This window comes from Galeopterus variegatus, unplaced genomic scaffold, assembly GCF_000696425.1.
Source record: "Galeopterus variegatus unplaced genomic scaffold, G_variegatus-3.0.2 Scaffold2075, whole genome shotgun sequence".
Classification (NCBI taxonomy): Eukaryota; Metazoa; Chordata; class Mammalia; order Dermoptera; family Cynocephalidae; genus Galeopterus; species Galeopterus variegatus.
Genome location: NW_007728186.1, coordinates 101,386 through 112,799, shown reverse-complemented (window position 1 = coordinate 112,799; position 11,414 = coordinate 101,386). Strand labels below are relative to the sequence as shown.

Genomic DNA, 11,414 nt, shown 5'->3' with positions numbered 1-11,414 from the left:
TTTTTGTTTGCTGGTTTCTTTTCAGAGCACATTAGTTCCCTCTTAACCTCAGAGGATATGTTCTAAGACTCCCAGCAGATGCCTGAAACTGTGGATAGTACTGAATCCTATATACTCGTACACTCTCTGGTTTTTTCCTATACACACAAACCTATGATGAAGTATAATTTGTAAATTAGGCACAGTAAGAAATTAACAATAACTACTGATAAAATAGAACAATTATAACAGTATACCGTAATAAAAGTTATGTGAATGTTGCCTCTCTTTCTCTCGATATATCTTACCATACTATACTCACTTATTTTCCAACCACCATTGATGGCTGGTAACGAGATCGCAGATAAGGAGGGACAGCTGTCCTAAGTGTTTCCTAGCCATTAGTGTCTGTGGAGGGGTCCGGGCAGTAGAAAGGTGAAGAGAAGTGGAATCACCAGTGCATAAAATGGTGCATAAAATTTTAAAATATTGTTTAAGCTGTGAACAAAAATGCCAGTTTATTCTATTTCATACTTACTTTAATACTTATTATCAGTTCCCTTTTCTGGATTCCCAAATGTCAAAACACAAGAGTCCTAATTTGCTTTACATTCGTTTACATTCCCTATCCTGTATTCTCAATGACATCCAATTCATTCCCTCTCCTCTGCTTGTTTTGAAACAAACAAACAAAAAGAAAACCCTGATCCCATCTTAAAACATGCTAAGAATCCTGAGCCACTCAATATCAGAAGAAAATTTTGCCAAGGATTTTTTTATCTGAATTTTAAGAATGTAAGAAGGTCATAAAAGCAAAGTAAAGATATACCCAAGTTTATTCCAAGTTCCCAGTCACCTTGAAAAGTATCCCTGTGCTTTGATCATTCTTTGTGTAGCTAATCAATTACCTTCCCAACAACTCACCATAACAAAATTCATGACTTACATCATCTACCTGCACGGTAAAGATGTTCTTGTGTTACCTTTGACATTGAAACATGGCCCACAAAAACTCAGGATTAATTACAAACTCAAGACCACAGCTGTTCAGACAGTTGCAGAAAGCTTAAGTCTGTCATCCATAAAGTAGCCAGAATAATCTTTTCAAAACTTTCAGATCATGCCACTTGTTTGCTCAAATCGTTCCTGTGGAAAGATTTCCTCTCTCAGAATAAATTCTTCCACATGGCATAACAAGTTCCCCCCTCAGACCTCAACTTGTAACACCCTCTCATTTGTTCCATCTGCTCCTGTCACACTGGTCTCCTTTCCAAACCCTTCATTAGCAACTGTGCTCCCAACTTAGGGCCTTTGCATTTGCTGGTCCCTCTGCTTTGTGTGCTCTATTTGCAGATGACAGAGTGGCTTACCCTTCACGTTATCCAGGTCTCAAATGTCCCATCATCAGCAAGGCCATTCCTAAAATACCACTCCTTCCTCAAACCATCATTCCATCCTCTTACCCTTCTTTATTTTCCTTCTAGCACTTAGTTCAGATACCCCACTTCATGTTCATTTTCCACTTGTTAGGTATATATCCCTCCTAGAGTATAAGCTCCACGTAACTCCATAATTCACACCAAGAACAGCGTGTAGCATAAAGCAGACACCCAACAAATATCTATTGACAGAAGAAATCTATTGGAAGAAACAACTACATGCTTCCACAATCCATCCAGAAATTGTATTTAGACTTCAACTCGTAGCACATGATTTTCTTGTTTTTTATCAGGACTATTTTATCCTGCCTACATGATAACAAAATTGCCTCTTATTTTAGTCGTGGCATTATGTAGGTTTAAGCTACCTAGCCAAGCATTATGACTTTTCCTGACTCACATATAAAAATATAAAATGCCTACTTCCATGTACATTTTACATTATGATTTACATTAAAATACACTATTCTTAATTTATTTTATTTATATTCATAATGTATAAATTATATTAACTTCGCTATCAATGCACCTGAATTGTTCCACCATTAGAACATATTGCAAAGATTGGGTCACAATGCATTAAGGTAACTTAAACTGAAATAACAAAAAAAATAAACACATTAAAATAAAACTATGTTTCACAATACTGAATTAACTCCCAAGGACACTATCTCATCGTAGCCAGCAATTATAATTTTTTACTTTATCTACTTCATGGTGTACAACACATCTTTTATACAATTCAGCTGACAAAATAAAACTATGTTTCACAATACTGAATTAACTCCCAAGGACACTATCTCATCGTAGCCAACAATTATAATTTTTTACTTTATCTACTTCATGGTGTACAACACATCTTTTATACAATTCAGCTGATCTGTTGATGGCCTGGAAAAAGTCCAGTTAAGTGAGACATATTTTAAAATAGGTACAAGAAAAATATTATTTTATGCTATTAACCTAAAAGGTATAACGTCAATGAAAGTATTTTGCTCATTTATCCAATGCTATCATCTTAAGTAAAAACAAATCATATTAAATTATATTAGCTTAGATACTACAAAACACCATTAATTGTATATAATTCTTTAGCCCATAGATGTATTCTTAACAAAATCAGTTTTTATTCTGTTTAATTGAAAAATGATTAATTCAGTACCATACAAATATGAAACATAGTCTTTTATACATTATCTCAGCCATCATTTCATTTTGACCTAAGAGTCTAGTCAAGGATCTAAGTAAAATATGTATATTTCAATCTTGTGACTTCACCAGCCTTCTGGTCTAATTTACATAAACTGTGTTCTGCAGAATAGCCACCTAAATAGTCTTTCATTACATACATATAACCTTGCTTTCATCCTTTGCTTCCTGAGCCATGTAACTGAATACTTATTTAAGAAGACCTTGCCCTAACTTCTTCGCTTTGTATCAACATCAAATAATGAACTATGCAATCAAGACCTGGATGATTTTGTCTGAAATTTTCTTAGAAATTTTTATTCATAAAGAATCCATTATTTAAAATATTTACGGGCCAGCCCGGTGGCGCACTCAGTAGAGTGCGGCACTTGGGAGCGTGGCGGCACTCCCGCCGAGGGTTCAGATCCCATATAGAGACCGGTCCGCTCACTGATTGAGTGCGGTGCGGACGCAAGCCCGGTGGCGCACTCAGTAGAGTGCGGCACTTGGGAGCGTGGCGGCACTCCCGCCGAGGGTTCGGATCCCATATAGAGACCGGTCCACTCACTGATTGAGTGCGGTGCGGACGCAACACCGAGGGTTGCGATCCCGTTGCCGGTCGCGGTACGGGCGCGACACTGAGGGTTGCAATCCTGTTACCAGTCATGAAAAAAGACAAAAAGGAAAAAAAAAATATTTACAAATTTCTTGCATCATTTCTTGCAACATTAGAGCCCAACTGCTATAAACTACTCATTCTTAGGTTTTTGATAGTACTAATTCTTCTACATTATTCTGAATATTTTACATGGTCATTGTTTTGTTCACCAATTAATGTCTTATTTTCCAGTGTCCTTTATATTCCTAGCCCCTGGCTTTCATAACCCAGACATTTTGTTCTTCTGTGGAATATGAGCCATAGAACAAAACTATGAGTTCTGGCAGAGAAGGCAATACATTTAAAAGAAAATTTACAAAGTTATAAAATACTATGTCAATAAAAGAATAACAGTAAGGTGAATAAGAATAAAACAGAGATATATGCTGATTCAAAAAGACATCCAAGATATAGTGGTAAGTGAGAAAAAGCAAGCTGCAGAACAAAATGTATGATATTTACCTATATGTATGAAAATAATATATGTATTTGTGTATATATATCAATATATCTATATCTATCTATCCACACACACACACATATATATAGTTTTTGGAATCATGCACTAAAAGAATGGTTATCCACAATTATCTCTGGGGAAAAAGAGTAGGGGTTGGGCAAGGAAGACTTTAATTTTCATTTTACTCTTGTCTGTTCCATAAGGTTTAAACTTTTAAACCAATCTTTTGTGAGAAAAAAATAGTATGTCAAAACCTTAAAATATCTATATAACTTTTGATTCAGAAATTACACTTCTTAGAATATATCCTAAGAAAATAATTATAAATAATTATAAATTAGGTAACAAGATACTCACTAAAGTACTAATAGAATAATAAAAATATGAAAAAATATATAAATATTGATTAATAGGGAAAAGCTTAAATAATACACAGGCATTAAACATGTTTATAAAGATTACATAATAATATAAAAATGATTATTATATAATATTAAGATGAAAAGCAGAATCCATCTTTAAAAAATATGAAAACATATATTATTAAGTCCTAAGATTAGAAATAAAATGCCTGGCCAAAGGTTGAAAGTGATTTTTTGTGAGTGATAAGTCAATGGGTAATTTTTCAAAACTACTTTTTTTAATATGTTTGGAATGTTATTTCATGTGTATGCATTAGTTGTTAATAAAAATAAACAAACATTAATAAAAAGACTTAGCACATATATTGGCACTTAACAAAGATAAATGGTCTCAAACCTTTCCATCTAGTGTTGAACCCACCCTAATAAAACGATAATAAGGAAATATTTTTAAATTATAGATGTCATCGAGTCAAGAATATGTTTCCTAATGTATTTGAGAAAAATAATGAACAATACATTTTTCATTTCACAAATCCTGAATGGCGTGGTCCATGCCATGGTGGGGTCTTGAAAAGAGTAGCTTGCGCTGCCCTTTCTGAGTTGGCAAGGCCCCAGAGGGAGAGCTGCTGGCAGGGCCCCAGCTACCAGCACTTGCTTTCACTGTAAAGATCTCTGCCTCGGCATAGTGGTGCGGCTTTCACTTTCTCTTTTGAAGTTTTGGTCAGTGTGGCAGTTTCCTGAGTTTCCAAAAGATGCAAAACATGACACACAAACAGTTGTTGTCATAAAATTAGATTATTCCACAAAAGATCTGGGAAGATTGAACAATTCCAAACTGTCCCTTTTGAGTCAATTTATTACACCAACGGGTATTTTAAAAACACCTTATGAGTAGCCATGAGCAATTGTTTTTACCGAAGAAACTAATAAACAATAGAAATCCCCATCCTCTTCCCACCATCTGGGTAAATGATTATATGGGTTATAAAACGGGAACAGGAAAAATGTGGTACCCTCCTAGAGGATGTCCGAAATATGACTTAAGTTGGCAAATGTCATTTACAGGGGATTACATTAATGGTAAGAGAATGGTTGGAATGAATGGAAAAAGATATTATGGGAAGAATTAGGTTTATGAGAAAGAATGCGTAGAAACCCTGTTACTCATTGGTGTCCTAAGTTAAATAAAAACATCTTAGTAAGATATTGGGACAAAAACATATGATGCACAACTTTCCCTCCTAAAGATAAAGATTATAGATGGAATTTTGAATGCACCTGGTTTTGTGAGGGATGGTGCTGTGCACTTTGACAGTTTACGTTGGGCCACACAGCCGTTATATTAAGTACATGCATAATAAAGCTGTTCAAATATCCTTTATTCTTTTTCCAAATGAACAATAGGTTCATGCTTATAGAAATATGAGAATCATTAAATTTTGAGTTGATTATAAGTTTAGTTGTTAGATTTATAAGTTTTAAATGTAATTGTTAGAATTTTCTTTTACAGTATTTAAAAGTTAACAATATATATAAGGTTGGTTTAGCTAATTTATGTTTGCTGATAGTAATAAGTTTAAGGTTAGTACGAGGGCAAGAAGAAAAGAACACAGTGGTGAAAAACATCAAGAACAGTGAGTCACGGACTAATCGACCACAACAGATATAATCACCAGAAAGAACTGGCTGACCATCGAGTTTTATTTAACCTTGTGGATTATTAATTTTATGAGAACTGATGTAATTTTAAGAAAAGTTTCCATTTAACTATTGGTTTAATAATTTTAAAAGTTTATGTAGTTAAAATGCCCACATTAATACCCCCGTGTTGTGTAACAAATAAAAATGCTGTTTTCAGTCTGAAGGCTGCTTCAGCTGCTTTAGCTGCTCTGGCTGCTCTGGCTGTGACAGCGCTGACAGCCCGCAGGGTGAGAACGTGCTTCAAAGCAACCGAGGTCTCTGCCTGTGTTTGTTATTTTCGCCAGCTCCTCATCCCTTTTTCAAGGACCCCCAACTCGACTGGAGCTGGTCTCTGGCACCAGAAAAAATAAAAACTACCTTCTTCTATAATCATAGTCTAAAATTGCAGCTGTTCTACCCATCACCTAATCACAACCTGCATTATATGCATTCTACTTTACAAAAAGATGTTTACTAGCATAAGTCCAGGTAAACAATCTGCAGTAGGAATGAAACTAATAATAATAATGTCAATGTTACTACTGAACTTCAACACTATCACCTGTTTATCAGTTTGCCAAATTGTGCAAACTTTCTACATTATATCTTATATGTGTCAGAATTTAATAATAACATCAAAGATTTTAATTATTTTATGAAAGGGTTTCAAATATATTTTAACAAGAATCTTGATTCATATATGGTAAAATCCTTTTTAAAATGTCTGAAGTATTTGTGTTATAATTCTAGGGTGGGGATTGACAAACTTGTTCTGTAAAGGCCCATGTGGTAAATTCCTAGGGCTTTGTGGGCCTTTTAAAAATTTAGAAACCATTCTTAGCTTCAAAGCAATACAAGAAAACACAGCACTGGGCCAGATTTGGCCCATGGCCAAAGTATGTCAAACTCTGCTTGTTCTAGAGTTACTTTCAACAACTTATTCAAAGGTAAAATCCCTTGCTACTCCCACTATGTGCAATGTTTTTTACCTTCCTGCATCCCACCTTCAAAATTTAATCTAATGTTTAAAGTCTTTCTCAAACGTGGTCTTCATGAGAATTTTCAAGATGTCTTCAACCAATGGGATATCCCTTCCTTTGAATCCCCATAGCACTTTATAGCTTTTCTGATTTTACAAATGACTACTGATCTTTGTCTAGTGTTGTGCCAAGCTTTCCTCTTAATGTTTTTGGGGAAGAACCCACTCCCATGTGTTTCTTACTGACTATAGTGCCTTGCACATAGTAGAACTCTAATAATAATGGTTAAATTAAAAGACAACTATTCAACATCGTCAATTCCTAGAAGTAGGCCTTAGTGGTTTAATAATAGCTTTTAAGGTCCTAAAAGAAACATAGACATTGAAAGTATTTGTAAGTGTTTAAAACACAGCTCGACTTTAGTAGTATTAAAATGTAAAAACAAATGTTATCTTGGAATGAAAATAGTGTCCCTCACACATTGGCAAGGGAAAAAAATGAAAGACAGCAGTGAAAGGACCATGGAACCAGTTACAGGGAGGTCACAGTATGCTATGTGAGAGGCAGGTTCCTGGCAGGCACAATTTTACTGTCCACAGGACACAACTCACATTTCATTGTCCTCCTAGAGTTGAGAAAAAGCATCAGACCTCTCATGTGTCTTAAGTACTGGGGCTTGATTGTCTGCCACTCCTTGATGTGGTTTGGATATGTTTGTCCCCCAAAAGCTCATGTTGAAATCTGATCCTTACTGTGGCAGTGCTGGGAGGTGTTTGGGTCATGGGGGTGACTCCTTCATGAATAGATTAATGCATGGGGGTGGGGTGCATGAGTGAGCTTTCACAGGAACAGATTAATTAGTTCCAGTGAGAGCTGGTTGTTAAAAGGAGCCTAGCACCTCCTCTCTCTCTCTCTCTCTCTCTCTCTCTCTCTCTCTCTCTCTCTCTCTCTTGCTTCTTCTTGCCATGTGATCTTGCACCCAGAAGCTGCTCAGCCACTTGCCACCAAGAGTAGAAGCAGCCTAAGGCCCACACCAGATGCAGCTGTTCCAGAATCATGAACAAAATAACCTTTTTTCTTTATAAATTACCCAGTCTTAGGTGTTGTGTTACAGCAATATGAAAACAGACTAATACAGTCCTTACTATTCCCATGTCAAACAGAATGATTCTATCCACCCAAGAAACCCAGAGATCAAGAAGTAACTCCGTTTCAAAGAAGGATTCAAAATGAAATTTGAAATTTCTTTCAAAATTTTATATTTTTATCTGAATCTAAATTCCTGTTACACAGGTACAATAGGAAATCTTTAGAAACTCTGGAACCACTTAGCCTAAATTGAAATCCTAGGAATTCACTTTATTAATTGTATAATCCTTGGTGATTTACTCAACCTCTTCAAGCCACAATTTTTTCATCTGTAAAAATGAGATGACAATAATAGAACCTAGCACATGGAGAGACTGGGCTGTTGTGAGGCTGCGATGAGCTAATATATGTAAGTGTTTAGAACTGTGCCTGGAACACAGTAAGCACCTACCAATATTAGCCATGTATATATAAATGCATATATAGCTAAGAATAAATAGCATTGCTAGTATTAAATAACCTCTAAAAAGCCACACATACCCTTGCCTTTAGACACGTATTGTGTTTTATTTGATTCTTGAGATAAAATGACCATAGGAAGGAGTTTACAGAAAATAGGAAACAGGCTATGTAAGAATTACCCTGTTATTTTTAAATGCCATAGAAGGAAAACAGCAAGATGAAGATACATGTATGATTATGTGACAAGAGAGAAACAAGAAAAATATCAAATGCCCCCAGCATTGTCACAATAGTATTTCCTGATCTTTGGCAGAATGTAATGACCAAAATCAGCTTCCATGCATGGGGACAATGGCGGGTCAACTCAATGGCCATACTTACCACCTTTCTCCACCCCAGGGAGACCTGCCTTTTCGTCCTTCACCTTCGCAGTGCTTCCTTCCCAAAACTTACTCTTATCTTTTTCCTTCTCTTCCTCAGAAACATGTTTCCTAGACTTCTCAGACAAACTCTCTATAATCCCCTGGGTACCTTTCTCCGTTTCTTCTGTAAGAACATTCTCAAAGCTTTCCTCTGTTGGCAGAGGCCTGGGCTCCACACCTGCTTTTGTTATTTCTTGTTCTTCAAGTTCAGTTTTGAAGGATTCCACAATTGCAAGGCGGGATTTTCCTGGCTTATCATTTTCCCTCAACTCCTCAGAAGATAAACTTCTGGGACTTTCATCTGTACTGTTTTCAGCAGAGGCTTCCCTGTCTCCCACTGCAGGGTCCTCTTCACTGCCACTAGAATATGGGTGACTTCTGGTTGAAGCTGACGAAGCAGTTTTTATATCTACAAAAAATTAAAAATGATATTATTTTTGTCTCATAAAGCAAATGGTTTTGTTGTGGGAATTATGTGAGTAATCAATCACATTAAAAACTTTGAGGTATAGTTTTGTACAGTTGATACCCTTTTCCCATATAGTCTGCATAACTGTCCTGATGAAGAAAAACCTGTGGAATTTATGAGTTTATAGAAGTTTTTAACAGGAGATCACATTTAATTGAACATTAACTCTTTTGCTTTTATTTCTTTTTTGAAACCCATTTTATCAGAAAAACTTTGTGAATGTCCACTTTGTTATAGAAAATAATCGTATAATCCTTTGCTTGTACAGCAAGAGCACTTATTTATTTATCCCCATGTATAGCCACAGTATTCCCTGTGCATGGAACTTAAATTTTTATCTACTATAATGTCCACCATCCTAGTAAACCCTGGTATCTGGGTACAATAAGATCTATGCATTTGCACAGTACCTAGACATTTAATAAACATTTTTAGGTGATGCTTGTGTGTGTGTGTGTGTGTTTAGGAAGAGATTTTGTCTTATTCAAGTTTTGCACAGTACCTAGACATTTAATAAACATTTTTAGGTGATGCTTGTGTGTGTGTGTGTGTGTGTGTGTGTGTGTGTGTGTGTGTGTTTAGGAAGAGATTTTGTCTTATTCAAGTTTCCCAGAAGCAGATGCTGAGATGAAGATTCATGTGCAAGTCATGTATTAAGGATGTGCTTCAGGACAAACTTAAGGGAGTGGGGGAAGCAAGGCAAGGAAGGGAAGAAATCGATCAAGGGAGTTATTTCAAACAACATCTCAACCTCAGCCTGATCCCATGGGGACCTCTGGAGTATGAGTTATATTAGAGGATGTAGTTTACAGTAGGAAGGAGCTGGGCTTTCATACTTTGGAAGATTCAGACTTTGGCTACAGGCCACGATAAGGGAACATAAACTCTTCTGCATTTCCACGGTCCTTGTGCCAGAGGGTGAAGCAATTCCAGTAGCCCAGGGCTGTCCTCTGTAGAAGGTGGAAGGTGTGGAAGCTGGGAGATGGGCACAGAGTTGGTAAAGAGATTCTAGGAGACCTAGGCAGTATGCTGAGGTGGTGCTACAGATATGTAATCTAGAAACTTAGTAGTGGTCAAAAATGGTTTACATACTATCCAAAAACCTTCAAAAAAAATCTCCAAGAAAGTGACAAACACACTAAATCTCTATAAGGAAGACACAGAGCATAAAAGTCATTGTGTACACTTCTATGGGCCAGAGAAACACAAACTTGCTTTTGTTTTTTTAACCAATAGATCTGTATTAATAATTGTTGTTCACAGAATATATTCTCAAATGAAATATCCTACAGTTATATGTTACCTAGATTTCTTGTTTTCTCTGTGCCCCGTACTCTTTTTCCTGCTTCTTTCATTTCTGCCTGGCAGCTACACAGATGGCTATAGCAGCTAATGAGCTGTTTAAGGAAAGAAATATCTGTCTTTACCCTTTATCCTCTTCTCTCCATCTCTCCAGCCCTGTGGTTCTCCATGACATGCCTTAGCATTTCAAGTATAGGCTCAGAGACATATCAGAGTTTCCACAAGGATTCAAGAGATGCTACACAGCAGTAAAAAACAAACTTGAAAAAGCCTCTAAGCAACAAAACCCCTTAAGTACAATTCCATTTGTTCTTATCTCCCAATACCTTGACAAACACCTGATGACTGCTATTTTTCAAGAAATCCCGTACTTCAGTTCCTCATTTATTCTCCATTTTATAAAATCTGGATTACTGTCCCTCTGTAGGGAACACAGCAGTTCAGGAACTGTAGAATCTATAAGCTCCCCTGCCTTAAGTATTCACATTTGTTTTTGTTTTTTTTAAAAGTAAAACAACTCTTACTTATTAGTGGTTTAATCAATGGCTTTCATTAATTGCATAGTGAGTTAGGACACAATGTTACTTGTTCTGAACTTCCAAAAATATATCTACCATCTGAATACTGACATGATGACTCCTATTTTGGCTCTGAGAGTTGTTTACATAATAATAAAAAAATGAATGCTGCTTTATCTTTCTTTAACAGCTTCTATTAATTGTATTATTTTATTTCCAAAGGCTGAAATGTGCTCTGGTTCATTTTTGAGTCAGTCCTTCAGAGAAGAAAGATCAGGACAATGAATGGCCTCGAAGGCAAGGGTACTTATAAATTCATTTCAGTTTTCAAATTTCTCTCTAACCTCATGATATGATTTAGCTGCATTCTCATTTTTTGCTGTTATTTTCATACAGACACTGG

The 11,414-nt window shown here is 36.1% G+C and overlaps 1 protein-coding gene across 1 annotated transcript in view; it reads right to left on the bottom strand.

Annotated features, from left to right (window-relative positions):
• The window catches only part of ERICH3 (glutamate-rich 3), a 109,159-nt gene that overhangs the window by 15,014 nt on the left and 82,731 nt on the right, over window positions 1-11,414 (bottom strand). The window contains exon 12 of the mRNA XM_008580393.1: window positions 8,682-9,131. Within this exon, the coding sequence (XP_008578615.1) occupies window positions 8,682-9,131 (450 nt within the window). The remainder of the gene's footprint in view (window positions 1-8,681; window positions 9,132-11,414) is intronic.